This window comes from Astatotilapia calliptera, chromosome 17 (assembly GCF_900246225.1).
Source record: "Astatotilapia calliptera chromosome 17, fAstCal1.2, whole genome shotgun sequence".
Classification (NCBI taxonomy): Eukaryota; Metazoa; Chordata; class Actinopteri; order Cichliformes; family Cichlidae; genus Astatotilapia; species Astatotilapia calliptera.
The window spans coordinates 3,999,833-4,026,466 of record NC_039318.1 but is presented as its reverse complement, the minus strand read 5'-3'; the positions used below and the strand labels follow the sequence as shown (position 1 = coordinate 4,026,466).

The 26,634-nt window shown below is 40.7% G+C and overlaps 2 protein-coding genes across 4 annotated transcripts; one reads left to right on the top strand and one right to left on the bottom strand.

Moving 5' to 3' along the window:
* The first annotated feature begins 229 nt into the window (after positions 1–229).
* On the top strand, positions 230–13,584 carry dph5 (diphthamide biosynthesis 5). Its single transcript, XM_026146810.1, has 7 exons — positions 230–539; positions 2,486–2,610; positions 3,190–3,298; positions 9,019–9,139; positions 11,164–11,203; positions 12,776–12,879; positions 13,171–13,584. Exons 1-7 carry the CDS (start codon positions 405–407, stop codon positions 13,401–13,403), a joined length of 867 nt encoding a protein of 288 aa, XP_026002595.1. The 5' UTR covers positions 230–404; the 3' UTR covers positions 13,404–13,584.
* Positions 13,585–13,708: 124 nt separating this feature from the next.
* Positions 13,709–25,820, bottom strand: slc30a7 (solute carrier family 30 member 7). Of its 3 annotated transcripts, XM_026146808.1 has the most exons (12): positions 25,621–25,820; positions 25,242–25,343; positions 23,580–23,693; positions 23,407–23,494; positions 21,977–22,106; positions 21,081–21,212; positions 20,994–21,035; positions 20,448–20,498; positions 19,000–19,135; positions 15,227–15,317; positions 14,639–14,788; positions 13,709–14,458 (listed from the first exon to the last, which is right to left on the bottom strand). In XM_026146808.1, the coding sequence occupies exons 1-12, from the start codon at positions 25,698–25,700 to the stop codon at positions 14,411–14,413; spliced, it is 1,164 nt and encodes a 387-aa protein (XP_026002593.1). In that variant the 5' UTR covers positions 25,701–25,820; the 3' UTR covers positions 13,709–14,410. The 3 variants fall into 3 exon arrangements, with proteins under 3 accessions (XP_026002593.1, XP_026002592.1, XP_026002594.1); XM_026146807.1 differs by having other exon boundaries at positions 20,994–21,212; XM_026146809.1 differs by lacking the exon at positions 25,621–25,820 and having other exon boundaries at positions 20,994–21,212; positions 23,580–23,688; positions 25,242–25,327.
* Between the last annotated feature and the right edge of the window lie 814 nt (positions 25,821–26,634).

Sequence of the window (26,634 nt, the reverse complement as noted above, 5' to 3'; positions counted from 1 at the left end):
TGAAGTTCATTGAGCTGCTTGTAATTCAGAAGTAAGATATACACAAGTTTTACGGTTATTTCCAACAGAAAGACGGCTGCCATGATGGACACATGCAGACCCGCTTGTAAATCAAGCTCTAGTAAAACTACTCAAAGCTCCCGCTTAACAAGAAACTAGATCAAGTTGTAAACATATGCGAGCCATGTATCAGGGCTTGCCGTCGGCTGAAGACTTAACCGTATCGCGGCTGTGGCTGTCGCAACTGTAAACAGTTCACGACAAGCCGTATTCCAAGTAGCGCAGCGAGTCCCCACGTGAATACGGGAAAGTTTCACGTCTGGGTGCTTCTTTTTAAGAAGTTTTAGCTCCGTTAAGTGCTGCGGCAGTAACACGGACCCTGTACGGAAGGCGGGACCGGCAGGATGCTGTATCTGATCGGTCTGGGGCTCGGAGACGCCACAGACATTACAGTGAAGGGTTTACAGGCGGTGAAGAGCTGCTCCAGAGTTTACCTGGAGGCCTACACATCCATTCTCACCGTGGGCAAAGAGGCGCTGGTGAGTCCGGAGCATTACGACCCGGAGGATTTGGACCAGAGCTGAAATGAAAGCTCGTCCCAGGAGAGGAGCTGCTTGTTTTGGCTGTAGGACTGATTCAGAACTAGGAAGAAATGTCTTACTTTTTACATAAGAACTGGGTTTCAGTACGTGTTACTCGAAGACATCATATGATTTACAATGAGTAATTATAGTAAATCAAAAGGATGAATCCCGTCGGGTTTTTTAACTGCATATTCAGACCTGGGTCCTGAATTGGATAATTCACTGAATTAATTTCAACAAATAAATGTAATTTCTTGCTTTCTTCAGACGATCGGTGTACGATTAGAGATGTCTAATGTCTCTCATATTAATTTATCTAGGACTTCCTCACATTTTGATCAAATTAATACCACAAGCTCAATGTCCTCATTCTCACCTGTAAATGCTAACAATCTGGAAGAAATTATTCATCAGTTAAATCTTGCATCTCTTTACTTGATCCCATCCACAACAAATTGTTCAAATCTGTATCTCACTGTTTTACAAATGATGTAGTACGTATTATAAGCAGTTCTCTACAGACTAGCATTTTCATTGTTTCTATTAAATATACTTTAATTACTCCGATTCTCAAGAATAATAACTTAGACCCACTGGTTATTAATATTTATAGACATAATATTTTCTAATCTAAGAAATTATTTGGAAAACTGTGTTTTTTTGCTGGGACATGTCGGTCCTGCTGACTCAGAAAGTCCCTGCTGAATTGTGCTGCAGGAGAGCTGCCAAAAGTGTCCCTACATGATCTGCATGCTGGAGGAAGTGCAGAGTGTAGTCGTGGAGACCAAATTCAGGGTCTGATTCGTCCACGGGGGGGGCGGGTCCAAAGATCCGGAGTATGGGCAGACTGGAGATCCCGGCAGAATCTTCTCCACCAGCCTGTGGAAGTGCAGGCTGTTCATGATGAAGGCCACAATACTCCGACCCCTCCAGATGCCGATGCCTGATCTGTCTGTCTTTGCCGATGAACTTCTATGGATGAGTCTGCATATATAGGTTTAAAATCCTAGAGCGCCAGGCCAGCTTCTTGGCTGACTCCGTGCTGCTGATGTGATGGTAGGACGGGAAGCACCCTGCGCTCCAGCGGACGATCGCGGAGGACTCTAAGAAGTAGGCTCGGCTCTGCTCCAGCACGACCTTCTGACCCCCATGAGTGTGCAGCATCAGCTCCCAGCTCACATTCAGGTTCCTGAGCACCCACTCATGCTGCCAGGGCAGCACGGTGTATGGGCTGATGTCTCTCTATGCAGATGACACCCAACTTTATCAGTCCTTAAAGCCAGATAACACACACCAGTTAGTTAAGCTGCAGGAATGTCTTCAAGACATAAAGACCTGGATGACCTCTAATTTCCTGTTCTGAATTCAGATAAAGTTATTGTATGCGGCCCTAAAACCTTCGAAATATGTAACCATATGCTTACTCTGGATGTCATTGCCTTAGCCTCCAGTAACACTGTGAGGAATCTTGGAGTTGTATTTGACAACGACATGTCCTTCAGAGCACAGCCCAAGGTGCAGTCAGCAGGTTACTCAATTGATCCCCAGCTGCTCCAGTCCACATGTCAAAGTATTCTTGGGCATGATACTAAAGAGCGAGTTGCCCTCCAATTATCATCGGAGTGTGAGTGGGTGCATATGACTAAAAGAAAGTGTTTAGGTATAGACTAAAGTTGAGTATGAATGTGGGCCTGTGTGATTGGGTAAATGAGACTTGTAGAAAGTGATCTGAACGCTTCAATTAGTACTTTGTAATCACCAGTCCATCCATCTTTTGCTTATTCAATGCAGGGTCTCAGGAGAGTGAGAACTAAATAGAAAATGAACATCTACTTGAATAGTACGTGTCTGCTCTTAGTATTCTTGTTAAAATATCCTAACAGTATATTCCTTTGCTTCAGGAGGAGTACTATGGGAAGCAGCTGATCCTGGCAGACAGAGATCTAGTTGAACAAGGAGCTGATCAAATCCTGGAGGATGCAGATGTCACTGATGTGGCATTTCTGGTGGTGGGCGACCCATTTGGGTGAGTCACAGTGTTTCTGGACTGTGTAAGCAACAGCTCCAATTGATCCCACAGATCTGAAGTATGCTCTGTCAGCACACGCACTGTAGTGGGGAGCAGCAGAGGAAGATAAAACCACAGAGTTTGTGTCAGAGCAGAGTTTTTACATTTCAGCAGATTTCTGCCCAAAGCCACATTATTCCTCTCAGACATAATAACAGAGTGCTGAGCAGCTCGCCTGCTGAATGGAATATACAAGCTCTATAGTCTTGTCCGTGGGAATTTCAGACTCGGTTTTTCATCAAAAAAAACACGGGTTCTTTTTTGGCCCACTGAAAACTATAATGAAGCTTTTTTTCATCACACTGAGGTTTGACCTGTCCGTGACCTCAGCATCTATACATTACTCTGTCATTCAGTCTGTCCAACACAACACTGGGGAAAACCTGTTATCTTCATAGGTTAGTTTACTGTAATAATAATGAGTCAACTCATTGTCAGCTAGTTTGCTGTTACATAGGCACCAGGCATATAGCAGCTGAATAGATTTTGTGTATTTTATAAGAAAAGGCTGCCCTTGTTTTCTGTGTCTTTCTGCAGAGCCACCACACACAGTGACCTAGTGCTGAGAGCAGTGAATGCTGGGATACCATACAAAGTCATTCACAATGCCTCCGTCATGAATGCAGTGGGCTGCTGTGGTTTGCAGGTAATTATTTCCTGAACTGAGTCTGTGAAGCAGAACTTCCAAACACAGGCTCAAACACATCCACTTTCTTTTTCTGCATTTTTTTAAACTTCTTTATATTTTTCCACCTAGTGGCAAGCAACAACAATAATGTAATGATTCCACGGGGGACTAAAGTCCAGAGATGAAACTGGTTTGAAAATGCAGGAAGAAAAGCTGCTGTTTATGTGTGTAGCCTGATGGTTTCTACTCTGTTCACTGCATAGGAGTCAGTGCTGATAATAGAAGGAATAGAGTCACTGTGACTCCAGTGCTGGGAGTCCTCAGTGGCTTTTGGCTGCTTTCGGGGTTTTTTTTTTTTTTTTTTTTTGGGGGGGGGGGGGGGGGGGGGTGCAGAAGTGACCATATTTGGATGCAGGGTGGAGAGTTGTCAGCTAATGTTTTCACAGTTGTCAATCAAAACACCTTTCCCTAACTTGAAGACATAATGAAAATGAAAAGGCGGGTTTAAAAAATAAATGAACTGTATTCTCTTCACTATCGCTCCTCTGTGCATGTCCAAACCTTCTTAGCCATGTTGCTCAAACCTTCTGTCTAAACTGCTCAACCAGAGCTGGCCAGAGAGTGCCTGGTGGCCAGGCCTTAGCCTCTGGGGCCCGGCCAGGTAAAGCAACCGAAAAAGACTTTGAGTCTGCTTCCAAGTGATTCTAGCAAACTGTCAGCCCAACTCAGAAAGGGAAGGTGGTGCTCCACTTACATTCTGTTTAGTGGGGGTGGGGTGTAGCTGACTTCAACTGTGGACATAGTATTCTGTATTGGAAGCAGAGTCTGGGAATGAGAGAGATGACCTGGTCATCACTAGCAGCAAGGTTAATGAGACAGTTAAATAGTCCTTGGTGGCAGCTCCCCTGTAGTGCAGGGCCTTCCTGGTCTTTTCCTGTGTGTTATGAATAAATCTTTTTTGGGGGGTACCGGTACTGGTTTTATTTTGTTGTATTTATCCGCGAAACCTTAAAGGGCAGTCCGTGAAAATATTGTCGGACATAAACCGGTCCGTGGCACAAAAGAGACCTGGTGTGGGTGACCGGTCTGGTAGCTGTGCTGCTCCTGGGTGAGTGCGGGGTGGGCTTGGTGACTTGGAGTTCTGGGGGTGTACCACCTCCATGCTCTGGTTCTGGCTAGGCCCCGGGGGCTTGGGTCCTAGCTGGTGTTTTGACGGGGTTTTGGGTTGCTGCATGCACTGGGGCCTGGCCGTGGCCCTTTGGTGCATTGGTGGAACTGGGGGCCTCTTTAGCTGGCAGGGAGTGTTTTTGCCATCTTTTTGAAGGTGCTCTCTACTTTTGAGGAGACCACGCTGCAGGCAGAGAGGGGGGGGGAATCAACCTGGGTATCTAGATTAGAGATTAGATTAGATGAAACTTTAAAAATCCCTCAGGTGGGTTCCTCTGGGAAATTCAGTTTCCAGTAACACAGCACCGACAGAAGTTGCATGTTACAGATACATTGTCAGCTGTCTTATGTAGTCTGGTGTAGTGTCCGAGCCTGGTAGCTCGGGTGTGTACTGGCTTGCTCCTGGCACCTGCTTGCAGGGCTTGGGCCCCTGGCTCTGTCTGGCCCCCGCTGGGGGGTGGGATGTCCTTGGGTCTCAAGTCTCTGGGCCAAGAGCTCGGTCTGCTCTGGCGTAGCTGGCTGCTTGTGGAGGGTGCGGGCTCATCGTGGCAGCCCCCATGGTGCTTCCCCTGGAGGAGTTGTTCATGATTGACAAGCAAAGCATGGGTTTGACTGTAAAGTCAAGAATCTGTCATCCTTTCTAAGCCTACTAATGACCATCATTTCCAAAAGGGATTAAGCCCATTGAGTCACCAGAATAGTGTTTACTGCGGTGACAGATCAGGAGAGCTGGTTTTTATGCAACTGAAGGAGTTGGAAACCACTTCCATTTTTTTGCACAATCTGTGTTTGTATTTGTGTCATGAGTGCAGCTGCAGCTCATGACGAACCTTTTTGTCACAGTAAACACCTCTCAATAATTCCATCTCATCAATAACTGAACTGTCAGAGCAGCCAATCATAGAGCAGAACCCAGCTGCAGCTCCTCCTCCTGCAAACATGCAAAGATTAGCATTAATGTAAAGACAGCATTTCCAGTGGGAGTAGTTAATATGCTAATGAGAAAGGACACATGCAAATGAGCTCTATTCCTTCCTCTAGGTGCTATGCACTCACACTCACAACTGGAGTCCTTCAGGGCTTTTCTCTATAAAACAAACAGTACATTAATTTTCTTGATGGTGTTTTATTTATAGATAAAACTAATAATAATCAGCAAAAAACATTTATCCAAGAACAGCTCTTCAGAATTTCACTGTTCAGCACCTTTCAGACATGAGCTCTTTTGTGTTAATTTGCATTCAGTCACATTAGCACATGCACATTAGGACTCTGTCTCTTTTTTGCATCTTGAGTTGCTAGTGGCAGATGGTGCCCCCTGCTGATTGGTTCTGCCGGAGTTCTCTTCTCGATTTTAAAAAAAGAAGAAAAAAAAAAGAGTTCTTCTTTCCCACCTCTACCAAGTGCTGTTCATGGGACATTGTTTGACTGTTGGGTATTCTATCTATGTAAAACTGATTAACAACGCCCTCTGTTATTAAGCATTGGCTAGTATCTTGATGTGTGTTCAGTCAGGTCCAGGCACGTTTATAGAAAGGTAAAAAAAGAATTGCAATTTTGCTTCTGTAACCCACCACGGAGGATTGTAAACCAAGTTTTCCAGTCTTTCTAAAGGTCATTCAGAGTGTTTCTCTGGGCATTAGCTGCTTCTTTTTATTATTATTATTAATTTTCAGTCCAGTTCTTGTACCTAAACCATTTTCAAATGGTTTTTTGTTGTTACGCCACCCAATCATTCAAAAATGTAAAGCACTTAAGAGCCAGTGTTGTGTCTACACATAAGAAACAACTTACCAAAGAACCACTTTTTAATTGCATCTTTAGGAACTTTGTTACTAGCAGTGTGTCGCAAAAGCACATCATTTGCTCTCATTTCTCGAATCTAGTTGAATCTACAAAGGAAAAAAAAGACTTGACAGAACCAAAAAAAGCACTGTCGTATAGATGTCATATGTAATATCCTTGGAGGGGCTGCCATCTTGATGAGGCTTATTTTCCCAAAAGTCTTGGGGATCTTCAAGATGTTTTTGGCAAACACAAGCCTTTGTGTGCTTTTTGGTCAGCAGTGGTTTTCTTCTTGGAACTCTCCCATGAATGCCATTCTTGCCCAGTCTCATTCTTATTGTTAAATCATGAACTCTAACCTTAACTGAGAGGAGTGAGGCCTGCAGTTCTTTAGATGTTGTTCTGGGTTTTTTATGAAGGTTTACCACTTTTCTCCATTTGTGGATAATAAGTCTCACTTTGGTTCTCTGGAGTCCACAAGCCTTATGAATGGCTTTATAATCCTTTCCATACTGATAGATGTCAATGATTTTATTTGTCCTATTCTTATGTTCCCTTTTGTATGATGTTTTCCCTTTTGAGACCATCAAGCCTATTTCACTTTGTTAGACATTTAAATGATTTCCAGATTCAAAAAGTCTGGCAGTATTTCAGAATGGGTGAAGTTGAGCTCAACTTTCCAAAAAATGTAGCTAATTGCAGTTAATTCATGATTTAACAAAGGGGTCATATAAATGGGAAGTATCTCACATTAAACTTAGTTTGGAGTTCCACACTTAAGAGCCAGTGTTGTGTCTACACATAAGAGACAACTTGGCAAAGAACCACTTTTTAATTGCATCTTTAGGAACTTTGTTACTAGCAGCGTGGCGCAAAAGTGCTAGAACCAATTCTATTTACATTTTACATGTAAGGCAGTATTAGAAGAAGGCAGCACAACATGCTTTATCTGTCCATAAAACCAGGTGGCACACAGTAATTAGTTAAACTGCATTAATATCTTAAAGATATAAAGACATGGATGGCTTCCAATTTCCTGCTTCTAAAACCAGACAAATATGAGGTTATTGTACTCAGCCCTAAAAATCCAAAAACGTGATGTCTAACCAGACACCTGCTCTGGATGGCATTACTTTGGCCTCCAGTAACAATGTGAGGACTCATGGAGTCATTTTTGAGGAAATGTACTTCAGTGTGCATATTAAAACTTCCAGAAAAGTCTTCAGTTGATCCAAAGTGCTGCAGCACTGACAGGGATAAGAAAGAGAGCGCCTATATTGGCTTCTCTTCATTGATTCTGTGTTAAACCCAAATCAAATTTATAATCCTTCTCCTCATATATTATCACCCCAGTAGAACACTTCCCTCTTGGAGTGCAAGAGATTTCTAGGTAGAAAAACATGAAAGGGAGGCAGAGCCTCCAGCTTTCAGACCCCTCTTCTGTGGAACCAGCTCCTAGTTTGGATTTGCTTGGATTTGCTCCCAACCGGTCATGGCAGATGGGTCCTCTCCCTGAACCTGGAGCTGTTCGAGTCTATCCCAGCTACCATAAGGCGAGAGGCAGGGTACACCCTAGACAGGTTGCCAGTCTGACACAGGGCTATAAATAACTGAATTAAATTTTATTTATTTATCATCAACCATTTTTGAGCAGTGCAGGATTATCTTGACCGAGAATTGAACAAAAAGTCGGCCAACATCCAAAGAACTATGGTGAACTATTCATGAAGACTACTTAACAAAATTAGAAGAAATGTTGTCTAACAGTTCAGTCTGTTGAAGAATAAAGGTGGTCATACCAAATATTGACTTTCAAGCTTTGAGACTTGAAACAAAACGTTAGCGTATATACTATATTTCTACTTATGTTTGCACCTTTGAAGAAACAACTGCACTTGTTTCCCGGTGTCCTAGCACAGTATAAGTGCGTTGAGGATAATTTAATTATAAAGAAATAACCCAAGACTTCTGCGCATGACTGCATAGTGCCCCATTTTTCAGTCTCAAAAGTATTTGGACAAACTAACACAATTTTAAATGGTAAAAATGGTAAATGGCCTGTATTTGTATAGCGCTTTACTAGTCCCTAAGGACCCCAAAGCACTTTACACAACCAGTCATCCACCCATTCACACACACATTCACACACTGGTGATGGCAGCTACATTGTAGCCACAGCCACCCTGGGGCGCGCTGACAGAGGCATCCAGTTTCTTTGGCTTTAGAAACTCTTGTTACTTTTGCAGTTTACTTTGGTTCATTGTCCATTTGTTATGTGAAGTTCTGTGCAATCAGTTTGTAGTTTTAGTTGTATCCAAGCCGATCGTACAGAAAGTCCTGTACACTTCACAATTCATCCTACCACTTCCAAAACAGTTAACTGGTTCCACTGGTAGCTGTACATGCCCATTAAATAACACTGCCACCTCCATGCTTTTCTGTTCCCGTCCTTCTGGTATGAGTTCATCTTGGTTTCATTTTTTCTGAACTTCACTGGCTCTTTTAGATGTTTTCTGCAAAGTCTAATCTGTTTCTCTGTTTTTCCATTCAAGACATTGATATCGCTACCTCCAGGAGTATGTTTATGTTTTTTAACCAGCGAAATACAAAAATGTCAATCAACCATTTTACAGTCTCATATTTGACTATACACTTGCTTACATTATCACATTGTGAGGGCTCGCTTCCTTTTGAGGGACAAGAAACTGTGATTCTCCTGGAAATAGCTGTTGGGGAAAAAGCCCTTTGATGTGATGGAAACATGTGTTTGTCTGTGTGTGTTTCAGTTGTATAATTTTGGAGAAACGGTGTCTGTAGTGTTTTGGACAGAGACGTGGAGACCAGAGAGCTTCTACGACAAAATTTGTAAAAACCGAACAGCTGGACTGCACACACTCTGTCTGCTGGGTGAGGCTTGCACACAAACACAGACAAATCTCCTAAAATAAAATCCACAATATCCAAGATAAAATTATAATGTAAAACAAAAAAATAGGATAATAGAATACAATTATTTATATTTGAAACAAAAACCGATACCACTGAAATTTCATGTTATTTTCTAAACTGAATTGAAATCATTTCATTAACAAAGTAGAAAAATATATATATCCAAGAAAAGTAGTACAATTTAGTAAAAAATAATGATGAAAGAAGGCATTTTAACATAAAACGTATTAAAAATGTAAAACATTATTGAAAATATGCAAACAAAAGGTCTGAATCAAAACACAGTCATTGTGAATTAATCTGAAATAATGCTGATGGCCATCTGAGGCTCTTTTATTTTTTTCTGTAATGAATATTTAAAACACACCCACTCACCAGCAGGTCATCCACCTCCCACTGGACTCCTAATTTATGGGCGTTTGGGGCATTTGGGGTCCCTGGGATGATTGATGCTGGTGTCCGTACCTCATCTATTACTTCGCCACACACACATTTACAAAAGAGCACGGCCATGTTTTTTGACTTCACAAACACGGCAGGACACCCAGATGAGCCATTTATTTATTTCAAGAATTCACTATGATTTTGGACATTTTTAACATAATAGGGAATTATTCATAAGTAAGTAAAACAGCAACAGTGATGAAAAAATCTGCGTCATAATTAAAAGAGATTATTTACAGACACTGCACATCTTAAAATAGAGCATTAAATAAAATATTACGAAAATAACAGCCATACTGTTACGTGATCGGTGAGATTTCTCTTTAGCTGACAGAAAATAATAAGATTTTGCTGAAATGTTTCACCCTACTTTAGATTTTTAGTTGGCCAGAAGGGCAGGTTTCATGGAAACCCAAGTTTGTGAATGCGATGAATCAAGAATAGGGCGACACAGGAGCTTCAAATTGATACCATAGGTGTATTTATTTAAATAATCAGTGACCTTGACCTCAAGGTCAGAGGTTTTCTTAAAATTGTGTGAGTGAGATAACTCGGGAACAAGGTGACATATTTTAGAAATTTGTACTATGGGTGTGTGAGGGATGGCACTGGCGGTCGACAGCATTTTTTTATATAATGTTTTTTTGTAATGTTATGTGGTTTGTTGTCGAAACCTCAAGAACCTTCAGTCTGCAATATGACAGAAATTGTTTATTTGTAAATTGGTAACTGGGTAGCTGTGGCTCAGGAGGTAGAGCAGTACTACTACTGTCCATGGATGCACTCATTAGAGTGAGAATGTTAGATAGAAAGCACTTAGGCACAGAAAAAGTTCTTGTATGACTCGGTGAATGAGGGTTGTACTTGAAGTGCTCTTAGTGCTCAACCAGAGTATTAAAACGCTCTATAAAAACCAGTCCATTTACCAGAATACTTACTTACATTCTTATCCATCCATTCTCTTCTGCTTAATTAATTTCCTGTGCTTGATTCTAGTAAAAATAAAAGCATGGTTTGGAAATGTTTTGTAAATTCTGTACTGTGCTTGCATGGTGCTTTTCTAGTTTGACCACTCAAAGCATTTTTTTTTTTACCACAAGCCTCATTTACCCAACACACACACAAACACTTTTTTCTGCCTAAGTGCTTTCTATCTAACATTAACACACTCACAGTAATGTGTGCATCCGTGGCAACTTGGGTTTGACATGCAAATCGACGAGCCAGGGATTGAACTACCAACTTCCCAACCCACTCTGTTCCCTGAGCCGCATCCATTTTTAACGGGTGAGAATTTTTATTTAAAATAAAACTGACACATTTCTGTGCGATATTTTACATTGGATATTACATTGGTAATTTAAAAGGATATTAGAAAAATACAAACGGTAGATTTTTTTTTGTTTTTTGTTTTTTAAATCAAATGGTTTCTTGGGACTGTTGGGATGTAAGTGCACGTTTTAGTTCTGAGATTAAAAGTAAAAACAGTGCGAGATGTGTTTAATACAGTTTTCTTCTTCTTTTGTTTTTATTGTTAGATATTAAAGTCAAAGAGCAGAGCATCGAGAACATGATGAGGTAAGAATCAGATCCAGATCACATCCACAACCACCTCTGGAGTGTTAGAGATCTCACCATGTGAGGTCTGTTATTTTTTGACTTAACCCTCAGTCAGCATTTGTCAGAACCAGAAACCCAGACCATGTCCACATGACGTTTTTGCCTGGCTTATCTGCGTAGCAACTTAATCAAAAAGATTATAGATGACATCTTATTTCATAGTGTATTCTTCACGTGCTCTATCAAAAGCACATTCTCTGCTGATTCACCCACTAATTACATTCACAGTATTCACTTACTGTGTCTTTAGGGATTCGCTATCTTAGCTCAGCTCGTTACCGACTCGCTAGCAGCATGGCCTCTTCACCTCCTGCACTTTCCTGTTCATCATGTTAGATGTTTAGTTACTCCTCAGCCTCCTTTAGTAATAACGATACTTGTAATGACTATAGCCTGTTTGCAGCTCCAGGATCACTGAATGGCAGACCCGGCTTTGCACACTCGGAAAAAACCCGTAGGGCTAACACAGAAACAACTACTTGCCATTTAGATTCACCAATTAACTCAACCCCACTTGGATTCAGGGGACAGACACTATCTCTACTTTTAAAATTAGGCTTAAAATGTTCCTTTTTGATTAAGAACATAGTTAGGGCTGGATCAGTGACCCTAAATCCTCCCTTAGTTATGCTGCAACAGGTGTAGCCTGCTGGGGGATTCCCATGATGCATTGAGTATTTCTTCTTCAGTCACCTTTCTGGCTCAGTATGTGTTAATAGACCTCTCTGCATTGAATCATTACTTATTATTAATCTCTGGCTCTTGTTTGTTCCGTCTTCCTCCCCTGAGCTCGGTTCTACTGGAAGTTTCTTCCTGTTAGCTTTTCCTTCCCACTGTTGCCAAAGTGCTTGCTCATGGGGGGGGGGATCATATGATTGTTGGATCTTTCTTATTATTGTAGGGTCTACCTTAATATATTAAGCGTCTTGAGGCGACTGCGGCTGTGATTTGGCGCTGTATAAATAAAATTGAATTGAATGACTAATTATTTGTGAACTGATCAATTGGCTTAAATCTGTGACTCTCCACCACTTGGCCTTAGAACTGAAAAAGCTCCTCAGATTAGAGGTGAAGCATCTTTGGGATATTTAAAGAAGTTCAGTGGCTTTTCAAGGTGATCAGGAGACCACATAAAGTTTGGAGGTCAGTAGCAACTCTGCAGGAAGTTGGTGACCTCTGTGCAGTATGTATCTCAGTATCCATTATTTTGTTATAATAGCACTAACAGCTGATCGTGTAACATTTAGTAACAAGGAATTTTCACCACTGGACTTGTTGGAAAGGTGCCATCCTATCACGGTACACTCTGGGATTCACAGAGCTCCTGTGACCCATTCTTTCACAAATGTTTGTAGGTGTTTGATTTTATAAACCTGTGCCCATGAACACCTGAACTCAATGATTTTAGATGTGCGACTGAATACTTTTGGTAATATAGCATAGTTTCAAAGTTTTCTTGCACAGATGTGAAGGTTTGAATTAAAGGAGAATGACATGTGGTTAAAGTGAATCTTTGGTTACTGATTTTAGAGGGAAGAAGATCTACGAGCCTCCTCGCTTCATGACAGTCAACCAGGCTGCAGATCAGCTAATACAGGTCATCCAAAGGAGGAAGGAGGAGGGCGAGGAGTTGGGTGAGTCGTACCTGACATGCGAGTACTTTCTATCAATCCCATATTTGTTCAGATTGAAGTTCTGGTACAGTCATCAGGTAGAAGGAAAACGATAATCAAGTTTACAAAAAATATTGTAGTACTGTGTTTTATCTTTAGGATATTCTGAACCACGACTTAGGAGAACCAGTAGCATGCTAACAGTCTTGAAAGTCATGTGTCTGATTGGACCACTCCATCTTTCCTTAAAGAGCCAGTCAGCTGTGTTCGCTGCAGCTCTCAAACTCATGAGTCTTTGCCCCCCTTTTCCAGGCATGACGGAGGACACAGTGTGCGTTGGCGTGGCCCGACTCGGCTCTGACGAACAAAAGATCCGTGTAGGAACATTAAATCAGCTGGTGTCATGTGACCTCGGTGCTCCACTCCATTCGCTGGTCATCACCGGTCGACTCCACCCGTTGGAGGTGGACATGCTGCGAGTAAATGCAGAACCAAACGCACTGGAAAACCTGCACATGATTGACAGCTCAACCTACACCTCTTGACACACTTGTTCACCTGCTTGTCTACAACTACCATTAGTGACACACTATATAATCCCAGGCCCCAAATGGTAACTTAAACTGCACCCTGAGGCAGACCTTGAGCCTTCCCAATTAACTTTTTTGTTGTTGTTGTTGTTGTTATGTGATAAAAACAGCTATACAAGGCTGAGTCATTAGTCAGGATTCAGTGGCATTAAGCATTTCCCTAATTCCCAAACTCTGAATCTTTTTGGGGCCAAAAATGTTCCCTAACTGTGATGGATTTAAAGTAATCCCCACAAAGAAGTCACAAACACAGATGCAGAAAAAATGAATTAAAGTAATATATTTAAAAAAAACATTTGAAGGAGGCAGGAAATATGTTTGAACTCAGCTCCAACTTGTGATCATTTCATGTTAAACCTGCATGTTTCCACTCGTGCAGAGGCACCGCTGTTTACAATTCTGATATTAAAACCAAGTACAAATATTACTGCACGTGAAGTGAGAGCTTTTCTTTCCATAGGGCTCCAGTCCTCCTGCAGCTGTTTAATTAACTCAGTTCTATAATCAGTACTACAGATGTGATTATGAATAATCATTCTTAGAGAACCAGATTTATTTATTACAGCTGTAATAAATATTTATTTTTTTAAAAGAAAAAAAAAAAAAAGGCTTAAATCCACTGGTCGGTCACATGGTTTGGCACATACAGAGTGACTTCACACGCACTGTCAACCAATCAAGTCTGAGCAGTGATGTCAGAGGTGCTGGAAGGGGCTCAGATTGTCTCATGTCAAAGGCACTTACCCATAATTCTTTGTGGGAGGGGCAGAATTTCCACTGTGAGCAGGATTATTATTATTATTTTTATTTTTAAGAAAGTGGGTGGGGCTGTTTTAGTTCATCAGTTCTGAGAGCCCTCCCCCTATTCCAGTCTGTGCTGTGGTGACTGTCGGGGTCAGAAGTCACCTGCAGAAGTAGACTGAATGCGATTGGTCCCAAGTGTAGTGGAATATTAGCAGCTTCTACATGGCAGCTGTGTCGATCTGAACATACAGCTGCCGAACTCCTGCCTGTGGAGACAAAACCATTCATCGTGGCTGAATACTATGTTGACATCCTACTACCATCAAACCATCAATACTGCTACTGAAAGTAAAGTTTGTAAGAATGGTGCTGCTGACACAACCCTACATCTACAACTTCAACTGCCACCAGGTACAGTGTACTTGAATGAAGCTGTGTTTAGGTACCTGCGTGAAGATGTGGTGTGTCTGGCTAAGGATCCAACGGGTGTCAGCGTCAGGGGCGACCAGCAGCTTTAATGTTCCGATATAAACATCAGTACACAGAGTCCAGAAGTGAGGCTCCTGCAGATTATACACTCCCTGCAGTTGCTGCACCTGGCCACAACAAAACAAACATCAGACTTGTCCACTCCATTCAAGGGCTTGAGGTACAATTACCTTCTTAAATTAGTGCTACAATTGTTACTACTACTACTACAACAAATGATTACTTTACTAATGATAGTATCAAGAAATGTACAGTTTATACGCTAAAATACATATTTACAGAATCTATTCAGTGGCACCTTTGGTTTCTATTGTCATGAACTGCCAGAACCTGCAACAAGTAAAGAACTGGTTCTTATTCCACTAACTGCATCCTAAGACGATCTGTGCAAAATCAGACTTCCAGGAAATGCAGCTGCATACACTTTTAAATTATTAATTTGTCAAGTAACTGACAAAGTACATCAAAATCTAACTTTATGCTAAATACTGATGTTTGCTCAGTTCCTACCTCTTCTTTGAACATTGAGTATGGTCACTACTCACCCTCTGGTAGCACTCTGGTAGGGCATGGTCTAGTGAAAATGGAGTTCTCTGCATCAGAATCCCAATAGACTCCTTCAGTAACGGTACCACACTGAGGATCAAATGATAGAAGAGAGAAAGTTTAGAAAGTAGAGAGTCTTGTTTTTTTTTTAGTTACATTGTGCCAGTTCCTAACAACAGCCACCTCACGGCACTCTGCATTGTAAGACCCCACAATTTTGGAGAAAAACATTCCAGCAGTCAGACTATGAGTAAGCAGTGACAGAATCAAGGAAGAACTCCCCTTTAACACAAGGAAAACTCCAGCAGAACCAGGATCAGGAGACAAAAGTCAAAGATGTAACATAACAGGAAAACAAGGGAGGACAAAAAAAAAAAAAAACTTGCAATACTGTTCCACTGCTGTGCAAGAATACACTCGTGCAAACATCCATGCCACTAGTCAACTAATTTTGAAATCATAGTCCAAGTCCAAGTTGTGGTGCATGTACCATGAACCACAGTTCAAAATTGTAGAGATTCTTAAGATGGGTCCGAGTTTAACTCATTTGCAGAATCTGTAGATTTACAACTGAAGTTCAGCTCCATGATGAGTTTGACTTTCCAGCTGCAGAAACCTGATACCTGCAGTTATGTGAAGGCCTCTCAGCTAACCACAGCACCACTCTGCTGACTCTTTAAATTGGCAGCTGTGCTCACTTCCAGCATATCAAACCACATCAGCACACATGAACTCCATTTATCTTGGATTTCTGGGAAATCTGACCACTGCATTCACATTCAGAAGACCAGCGATTCGAGAACAGACTCCAGGACTGTATAAAGGACAATACCAGTGGTTTGGCATGTTGGCTTCCATTAAATACTAATTGGACATTCTTTACATTAGTGGAAACCATTTTCCAAAGAGTCTGTCAGTTTTTGATTGATTTTCTTTCTTCCAGGCAGATGTTGTTTCCAGCTTGTTTTTCTCTGGAATTCGACTTTAGAGCTGAAACCTGATTGATAATCCATAAGCTCTAGTAGTCAATGAGGAGGATCTGTAAGATGTTAAGGAATGTCTGCTATCATCTGAAGGAAATGAGCTTCTCTAACATATGTTTCTGATAAGACAAAGTTACACATCATGAGCACTACTAAAGAATGTAAAATACTCAAGAGATCATTAAAAGAGAAACCAAAAAAAAAAGGTTCTCACAGTCCTGCAGTGACTTCAGGCCTGAATCTGGGTTTTCATTATTAGAGAGTGGTTCACTTCTTTTTGGCGTACATCACTGTTATGCCACAGACCAGATCCGACCCAAGAACAGTTCATGTTCCAGATAGGAAAATGTGAAGTAATCACCTACTGACCCATCAGCTCCCTTAGATCTTCGGGTGGATACAGTTACTGCCTAAAAGTTTTAAAGACCAAGTATTTGCCTTTAACTGATGGAAATTAAGTAATATAGATTACTGGGTGGTAAGGTGGAACAGTGGTTAGCGTTGCTGTTTCACAGGAAGAAGGTTCCTGGCTTGAATCTTTGCTTAGGCTTTCCTATGAGTAATGTTAGCTTAATTTGTGATTTTAAATTGGTCATGGATATGAGGTCAAGTGCTTATGATATAGAGAATACAATGGTTAATAACTTTAATTTAAAGCACTCCGAGTGGTCAGCAAGACTAGAAGAGTCCTTTATAAAGGCTCAAAAGCACTATATAAAACTCATGGAAGGGAATATTACTTGCTGTTAAATGTTCATAGAAACTGAGCATTTAACAGTGTTTCCTGAAAACCCTCGTCTTATCACTTCATGATAACATTTAAATTTACAATAAATAATTACACAGCAGTGCAGAGTAGTTTTAGTCACAGTAGATGTCTTTCTTAAAGTGCTGTAACTAAGTTTAAGGATATAATCATCCACAGTTATCTTCTTCAATTCCTTGTACCAACACAGAGCAGAGCAGCTGCACTAACACTACTCCAACAGAGGTCGATTATCTCGTTAATAATTTTACCCCTTCACTACGTATGACTCTGGATGCTGTAGCTCCTGTGAAAAAGACAGCCTGACTAGTATTTGACTCCCTGGTATAACCCTCAAAAGCGCACCTTAAAGTAGACAACTCAAAAGCTGGAGAGAAAATGGCATATCACAAATTTAGAAGATGATCATTTAGCCTGGAGGAATAGTTTGCCGCTTTATAAAAAACCCTCCGTAAAGCTAGAACAGCTTGATTGATTGATTGAAGAAAATAAGAACGACCCTAGGTTTCTCCTCAGCACTGAAGTCAGGCTGACAAAAAGTCAGAGCTCTGTTGAGTCAGCCAGTCCCTTGACGTTGACTAGCAATGACTTCATGAATTTCTTGACAAATAAACTTTACAGTCCATGTACTGATCTTAAAACGGAACACCTACACTGTGCTTCCTGACCCCACATCAAATTTGCACGTAGAATAAAGCTTTTGTTTGATATTTGTTTGATATTTAATCTCAAAACAGCTCTGAGTCTGCAGCAAAGGATCTAAACTGAAATTGTCAGGAGCAGGTTGTGTTCAGAGTTTTAGTTTAAAAATCAGCTGGGAGTGCCACATTTTCACTGTTTCTTTTATTTACGGCAGGTTTTAAGCTTATTATAGATTCTCTGCTAGGGGAATATGTTTTATATGTGCAGCTTCTTAAGCTGTTCCTTTCTAAAACCGTTGGGTGAAGCTCAAACTGTGTGCCGCACTGTTAAAGGAAGGTCTGTTTATTCATTTGGTGAATTTGAAAATGTATAAATGTTGTTATATGTGATTCTAATCTGCTGAAACACAGGACACACATCAAGTTAATCAAATTAAATTGTTCAAAATTAATTTCACTTTGATATGCATCAAACTGAGGGAATTTTCACATCTAATTTATCAGGCTGGGATACTACTGGGATGATACTGGGACAGTAAGTTTCACAGCTCAAATGTGCAGCCATCATCTTAGAAATCAACAGCAGCACTGAGAGAAAACTCCGTGATAAAATAATTAACTAGAATTAAAATGTTTATTTCACTGCACTGTGCACTAAATCATCCGATCATGGGCATGTACACACATGTATTCGGGTGTCTTCTACTGTGCGTATTTTGCCCTGTTACTGTCCCCAAGTGGTCGCAGCAGGTCGCTGCCTCTCCCTGAGTCCATTTCTGCCAGAGGTCTTTCCTGTTAAAAGGGAGCTTATCCTTCTCACTGTCATCTGATTGTTCTGGTTTTCCCTCTACTACTGTAGGGTCTTTAACTTGCAATATAAAGCACTTTGAGGCAACTGTTGTGACACTATGTAAATGAAACTGAATATAAAATACCAGAGTAAAAAAAAGGCACAGTATTACTGTCCAGACCAATACTGGCTGATCAAATCACTTTACGAATTACTGGCAATTTCTGCTGTAGCGTTAAGTCTAGGCCACAGTTTTTTTATTCTCAGTAACACAAAAAAATCATCACTTCAGTATAAGAAATAATAATAATAGCATCAATATAAGGACTCACATATGTCAGCAAATCGCTGACCACAATGACGTGAGGGGCATGCACATAGAAGTTGAAAAAAGTCCAGCATTTTATTTGTTTCTATCAGCTGGCAGCATGTGTAAAACACCAGCACATACTTAACCCATATGCACTAGCACACGCAGAAATGGCAGCAACGACGGCAGCCATTTCTGTAGGTTACATCATAGCTCTACGTAAATTCCCTGGCCAAGGCTAAATCAGACATTAAACAGTAAGAAGTGATAAGGAAGTATCACCTGACTCCAATGAGGATGGCGATCAGCATGGAGCAGATGGGATCGGCAATCATTAGATCATATTTCTGCATCAGCAGAGCGGAGATGATCACACCGACACTGCCCAAAGTGTCTGCAATAATATGCAACAGGACTCCTGGAACACAAAGATACAACACACATCGATACAGTTTTGATACATAGTCATCAGAATACAACAAGTTCAGACTAGTTTATGTAAGACAATGAAAAAGATACTAAAATAGGTTAAAAAATAAGTGCAGAAACTAATAATTCTAAATGGTTGGCATAAATTAAATTCTTCTAAAATACTACAAATCCAACTGTAAGTATAGTTACGAAATTAAGCTAAATAAAAAATAGAACAAACTGCTGCATGTACAGTTATGGAATCTAACATGTAGCGTGAAGTTCTCAAAGACTTACACTGGAGGAAATTTATAATTATACTCCTTCAGAGCTAGCTAGTAATAACTGTAGTTACTGTACACCACTGTTAAATCTGACAGAATTACTTTCACAAATGTGACTGCTCAGGAGGAGGAGGTACTTTAGCTCTTTACTTAAGTAAAAGGAGCAGTGCAAAAGTTTGAAAGCACTCTGGTTTAAGTCCTGATCACTATTTATTTCCACAAGAAGGGCCAGAGCAGTCTTTTCTGAGGCAGCTGAGGTCTTAACATCTGTCGGACAATGCTAAGCAGTTTCCAGAATTGTGCTGTGACCAGTGCCATCCTCTATTCTGTTGCATGCTGGGGCAGCAGGCTGACACTTGCAGATGCCAACGGACTCAACAAACCGATCCACAAGACCAGTAGTGTTGTGGGGTGGAGGTGGGCTCTCTTAAGATGGTGTCGGCGAGGTGGATGTTGTCCAAGATAAGGACAATGCTGGACAATATCTCCCACCCACTTTATGACATGCTGGCCAGTCACAGGAGCACGTTCGGTAAGAAACTGAGATTACCCAAAATGCACCACTAAACGACACAGGAAATCATTCCTGCTTGTGATCCTCTTGCTGTACAATTCCTACATCTAAAGTACAAATAAACACTGCAATAGCACACACTTCCTATCACATCCTCTACAGAGAAAATAAAGTCGGTATGAAAGGGGGCACCATAATTTCAACTTTGTGTAACATACTGTGATAGTTATATATTAGAGCCATTTTAATTTATTAGAGATATTCTATAATATATTGTATTATTTAATATTGGTACTATTGCTATTATATGTATTAGTGTTCTTACTGTCTTGGAGCACATGTGACCACATAATTTTCTCGGGGATCAGAGGACAAATGTACAGGGTACCAAATGCTAAGATGATGAGGATGCTATGTACTGCATGCTCAGAAGACACAGCGCTTTGGGAGCACTTTGGGAACACCCCTCCACCCCAGTAGTTTAGTGTAGCACTGTGTGTGTGTGTGTGTTCATTTCTCACCCTGCAGGATCTGTTTGCTGGAGCCTTTTCCCGGCAGGTGTTGCAGTTCGTCTAAAAAGCAAAAAATAAATAAATAAATAAACGCAAAAAGTGAGGTTGGAGGAAGTCTGTACCACGCAGGTTTGTTTTACTACTAAATGAAAAACCGTGAGATTCTGATGGCAGTTTATTAAATCTACATGAGCATTCAAACATTTTTTTACAATATACCGTATTCACAAATTCACATACCATGCCTGTGCTAGATAGAAAGCTTTCTAACATTCACACACTGATGACGACACGGGCAGCACCTTTGGCATGCAGGCCGAGGCAGCCAGAGATCAAACCAACAATCATGTTCATGTTGTATAAAAATGACATCACGGGACGTGCGGCCACATTGCTATAATGACCCTCACGAGGTGGTCCTCAATTGTAATAGAAAATTAGCTGAGTCGAACTGAGCCAAGCCAATCTAAGTAGGTACTAAGGGAAAAGGGCTAGAAGTGTCTAAATTGTGTTTGTGGCATTCTCATGCAGCATTTTCCTTTGTCAGACTCTCACCATTATAGTGTGGTTCCTCGTGTCCTCCATGACTGTGCCAATCTGCGTGTTTGTCGTGGTGGTGATGTCCTCCATGACTGTGGCAATCTGCGTGTTTGTCGTGGTGGTGATGTCCTCCATGACTGTGGCAATCTGCATGTTTGTCGTGATGGTGATGTCCTCCATGACCGTGACCGTGACTTGTGCTACCATTAAACAGAGAGTGACTGTGTCCGTGGTCTGAGGATGGAGAAGAAGACGTCAGACAAGCAAAGATCTGCAGTGAAGTTGTACAAGGCTGCACTCGACCTGTGAGGTTCTGCACAGATGTATCAATGTTCTAGTGGCATGCAGCAACGTTTAACTGAGCCTGAGTTTAGTTCACTTGATTTACAGAGGGTCTACAGAGTTGCAGAGTCCCTATAAAAAGCTTCGAACATCTACCAGGTTTACAATATCAAAGTTTCAGAGACCTGCTTTAGTGTTTGGGTCTGCAGAACACATTTTAGAGAGTTGCAACAATAATGTAAAAATGAGACGTGTGGTTACATGTTGTATAGTTGCACTCAGATGCCTGATCTGTACAGGCTCTACTTGATTGAACAAAAGAAGCTATGAGGGTTCCACTCCAATAATGTCATTTATTTATTCCCAACTCCATTACAATGAGGCTTTTATGTGTAAAGCCCAGGAATCCATGAAAAATGTAGGATATAATGCTGGGTAGTTGACACTAAAGATGCCATATTCTAATTTGGCTGAGGTATGACTAAAACTTTCTGTGGAAAATGGCTGGTGAAGGTACAGCGTAACCGCAAACCTTTCTAACACCCCATGTCGTATCTGCGCTCTAGAAATGTAACTACACACTGGCATCAGTGCAGCCCGCACAGCTATGAATGCTGAAAACAACATCATTTTCACTGGATCCAAACTGCGGAATCGACTCAAAGCACTTCAAGAGCGGCAGAGACACTCTAGGCTCAATCCTTCAGGTGTATTACCTCCCTCTCCATGTGAGTGCCCATGTCCTCCATGCTGGAACGCAAAGATCCCGACCAGGTTCACCAGCAGACCGGCTACAGAGACAGGAAGCAGCCGCTCATGGTGAACATCTGGAGGCTCTAGAGCTCTCTGACAAACAGAGACAGATGGTCACATGCTGGCAGGCGTATTTTCACTAAATTTCAGCATGCCCTGTTAAAGCTTAAGGTTATGTAACTACAAGAGTAAAAATGATTTGTTTCTACCCCAACTTTTGCAGTATTAGGAGAACTGATACAGCACACATGATCAGATGCAAAAACCTACACAAGGGACTCATTGTTCTTACCTTGTTTAATCAACTGGGTGATCTACTGTATATACTCTTGTTATATACTCAACAAAAGGCAAGTCTGACTGTGCTGTCCGATTTGTTGTTGTTGTTATAATAAATCCATCTATTCTCTTCCACTTATCCAATTCAGCATCACAGGGGGATGAAGCCTCATCTCAGCTGCCACAGAGTGAGACGAAGGGTACACCCTGGCAATTTAGAATCACCAATTAAACTAACCCAACTAATTGCATGTCTTTGGACTATGGTCCTTTTAGTAGAAATGGGTAGGGGATAACTGTTCTTGAGTACTGGTACTGAATATATTATTTGGCTCATCTGATAAAAGGATTTCTTCTGCTGAAGACTGACGGATGCGACTTTACTTCAGGTTAACTAAGCTCCATCATCATTCCTGCCATTATGTGTGTAATATGAAAAACCGTGTAGTGAAATTTTGTTATTTCATTGATTTGATCAGTTTTTATGGACAGTGACAGGAAATTCTTTTTTCCTTACATGGGTGCTAATAAATTGCACATAAGAATTATTTCTAGACTGAAGTAGTACCTCTCTGACAGTAATGAATCAGGGTGTGCAGATGTCGCAGCCATAGCTGGTCAATGTCATTTAAGCCATTATTTAACCTCGTTTACAGTGAATAAACCTAATCCAGAAAAGATTTGACTCAGAGTCAAAGAAAGATTGTTCGACTGGTTCTCACAGCAACCAATCAAACAATCTCATCAAATCGAAGGCTTTCTCCCTATAGGCTTCCATCCGCATGAAACTATTGATGCTGATGTTAAAGCTTTATGATTTTCATATCAGTAGACTGATCCCAAGTTGCTCTCTGATGCATTCAATGTAGTGTGAATGTTAGATACAAAGCACTTAGGTGTAGAAAAAAGCATTTGTGTCAATGGGTGAATGAGGCATGTTGTATAAAGCATTTTGAGTGCTCGAGTACAGAAAAACAAAAGAAGAACCACAAGAACCAGTTCTTTTAATCCATTATGTTGGCCTACTTGTAATGCTATAACAGGCACTGCATAATAAGCAGACACACCTTGTAGATCTGATGGTTAAACTTAGGTAAAGTGGCAAATGTGTTACCTCAACTCCTTCCGAGAAAATGAAGAAAGCAGTGAAGATGAGGAAGAGCCCATTGACAAAGCCTGCCAGAACCTCTGCTCTCACATAGCTGAGACACAGACAGGACACAGACGGATTAAACACACTGACTGTCAGTGAGAGACCAGAACAGAGCTCAGAGTGGATGTTCTCACCCGTAGGAGAAGCTATCGTTGGATCTCCACCTGGAGATGACGGAGGCTGCCAGACCTGCCAGCAGGGCAGTGCAGTCAAAAAACATGTGGAAAGAATCTGAGATCAGACCTAAACTGAACACATGACAAACATGTAAAGAGATTCATTAAGGAACAGGAGCATCTGAAAAGATTTTAATGCTGCCGCAGATAAAACGACGTTTTTAAATGGTTACGACACCCATCACCCTTTTCCTCTTTTTTTCTGTCACACATACACTACCAGTCAAAAGTTTGGACAAACCTTCTCATTTAATTGTTTTTGTTTATTTTCATGACTTTTAAATTGTAGATTCTCACTGAAGACATCAAAACTATGAATGAACACATTTGGAATTATGTAGCAAACAAAGAAAATGTGAAATAACTCTAAACATGTTTTACATTTTAGATTCAAAATAGCCACAGTTTTCTTTGATTACGGCTTTGCACACTCTTGGCATTCCCTCGATGAGTTTCATGAGCCTGTCACCTGAAATGGTTTTCCAACAGTCTTGAAGGAGTTCACAGAGAGGCTGAGATCTCTTCTCCTTGTTACGTTTCCTTAGTAGTGGTTTCTTAGTAGCTATTTGACCATAAAGCCCTGATGTGAGACTTTGATATTAGATAAAATGAATATTGATAAAGTTTACCTTTATGTGTAGAATCTGAATATCGCAAAATATTTTTAAAAAATTGCAATAATATCGTATCGTACGTTAAGTATTGTGATAATATCGTATCGAGGGATGTATGGTGATTCCCACCTCTAGTGGATACCCCCTAATATGGTCATTTCTGGCACACAGGTTTGGCTGTGAGCACAGATCCACCCACATGCTGCTCAAAACTTCTGTTTGCCAATCAAAAGTTTAAAAGGGAGAGCAGCAGGAGGAATGAAGCAGCTTTTTTCAGACAATGGATGAAGTCCCAATGTAAGTCAAACAGGACTATTTTGAAATGTGGCTTTTGTTAAATTCAAGAATCAATAAAATGGAGCTGGAAATGAGCAGAATAGCTCCACTTAAAAAATATATTTAAGACATGCGGAAATATTCTTTGCAAGAACAGGGAGCTCTGTTCCCTGCACATGTCCAAACCATCTGAGCCTTTCCCATGCAGCTGTGCTTCAGCGCTGGAATATTTTGAGTTTGGAAAGGCTGACTGATGATTTAATCCCTTACTTTTTCACTCTATTACTAGTTAATATTGTTCATTTTCCATCAGGTCACAGTATTTTCTCTCTGTAAATCCTGAAATAGTCAAAACGAATCATTCTTAGGTATAGACAGACAAATATTTATTCCCCTTTTCTTCTTCTGTTAACAGTAATAACAACAACAACGATGATGATAATAATAATAATAATAATAATAATAATAATAATAATAATGATTTGCTATTCATTTTGGGGGTATTTTTCAGGATGCACTTTTAGAAATATTGGGAAGATTTGGAAAGTTTGTGTAGTGTGGGTTGTGTATCTGCTGGCTAATGGCAACTTCTGCTTTCAGGTTAAAGACGTCCGACACTAACACACTCTGGCTTCCTCCATGCTAACACGAACACATACGTGGCACATCCTGAAAACAGCAGATTACACACACACGTACACTGCCTGATGCTAACGCTATGTTAGCCTACCTGTTACTCCAGATACCATACGTTAACTCCACAAAGGCGAAGGACAGGTTCAGACATAGGAAGAAGAACAGATTTCTGGAAGTTTTATCGGCGAGGATAGACCTACAAAAAGCACACAACAGTATGAAAACCAGCAGCACAGATCATAGCATGAGCCACAGACCGCAGACAAATCCATGTCATCAACTCCTAGAAATTATATATACGTATAACTGTCGTTCAAGAACAAACCCTGAAGGCTGACAATCTTATAAAAAACATTTAATGCAGAGGAAGCTAACAGTGGCACAGATTCATTTAGGCTAGCCGGCCAGCAATAGGCTAGCAGCTTATCATTAGATGGCTCCCTTTTAGCCGCTATTAGCAGTGCGAAGATTACCTGAACCATCCGGAGAGTTTCAGCAGCAGGTTATACTTGGTCGGCTTATACTCGTCGTCTTTAATAGATAATGGTAACATTTTCACAACTGGAGACACACACTCACACACTCACTTGATAGTTTAGCTACGGAATGCTAACTGTCAATTTCCGGTTTGTGAGATTTCACAATAAGGCGTCATTGCTGTCACAGTTTGTGCTCGCCTGCCATAAGTAATGTTGAAATGATGATGATGAAGATGATGATGATGATGATGATGAAGATGAAGAGTACTATTATAATTATTGTCATTATGAATAGTAATAATAATAATAATAATAATAATAATAATAAATCAACTACACTGCAGTTTTGGAGAGATCACAACAATCACAATGGGATTTCTGTTATTGCTTTGTTGCTTGTTGCTAAAAATAAACAAATTTGGTGATATATAGTTTGGCTAAAACGAGTGGGAGACAATGGATAGTATAGAGCAGTTAATGTGTGAGCAGGTGAGTAGTGAGCAGGGGCGCTATAAAGTGGAGAAAAGTGATTCTAAGGGTTTGGCAACAAAGAATAGCATACAGCCAGGGTCTGACCCCACTTCCCCCTTTCTTATTTTGGTCCAGGTGCACGCGTACTGGTGGCTCAGTTAAAAGGGAAGACTGGATTTCAAAAAAGAAAAGAGGGACAAGTGGAAATTAAACTCATAGCGAAGTCCATACGAAAGAAATTGCTTAACTTTCCTGTTATTATTTAGTTTCATTTCTAATAGAAAACAATGTGTTTGAGTTGTTTTAGCATGTATTTGGTGCAGGCAGACTTTTGTACATATGTATACTAAATTACTTATCTAACAGATCAAACCTTTGGCTCAGGGTTAGCTGTACCACTCCCATCTCCACATATCCACACTACTGACCAATACTGAAGCAGTAAAAGAATTACCTTTGTAACATTTTATAGATGAGAATTTAAATTTTCTTCCTTCCAAAAATCTATGGCCTCAAATCCCTGGTGATTTTTACGCT

Coding starts and splice junctions, on each gene's coding strand:
- dph5 (XM_026146810.1), top strand. CDS start 405: ATGCTGTATCTGATCGGTCTGGGGCTCGGAGACGCCACAGACATTACA. Junction 540..2,485: donor CCGTGGGCAAAGAGGCGCTG/GTGAGTCCGGAG, acceptor CCTTTGCTTCAG/GAGGAGTACTATGGGAAGCA. Junction 2,611..3,189: donor GTGGTGGGCGACCCATTTGG/GTGAGTCACAGT, acceptor GTCTTTCTGCAG/AGCCACCACACACAGTGACC.
- slc30a7 (XM_026146807.1), bottom strand. CDS start 25,700: ATGTTACCATTATCTATTAAAGACGACGAGTATAAGCCGACCAAGTAT. Junction 25,344..25,620: donor AAACTCTCCGGATGGTTCAG/GTAATCTTCGCA, acceptor TGCTTTTTGTAG/GTCTATCCTCGCCGATAAAA. Junction 22,107..23,406: donor TTTTCTCGGAAGGAGTTGAG/GTAACACATTTG, acceptor TCTGTTTGTCAG/AGAGCTCTAGAGCCTCCAGA.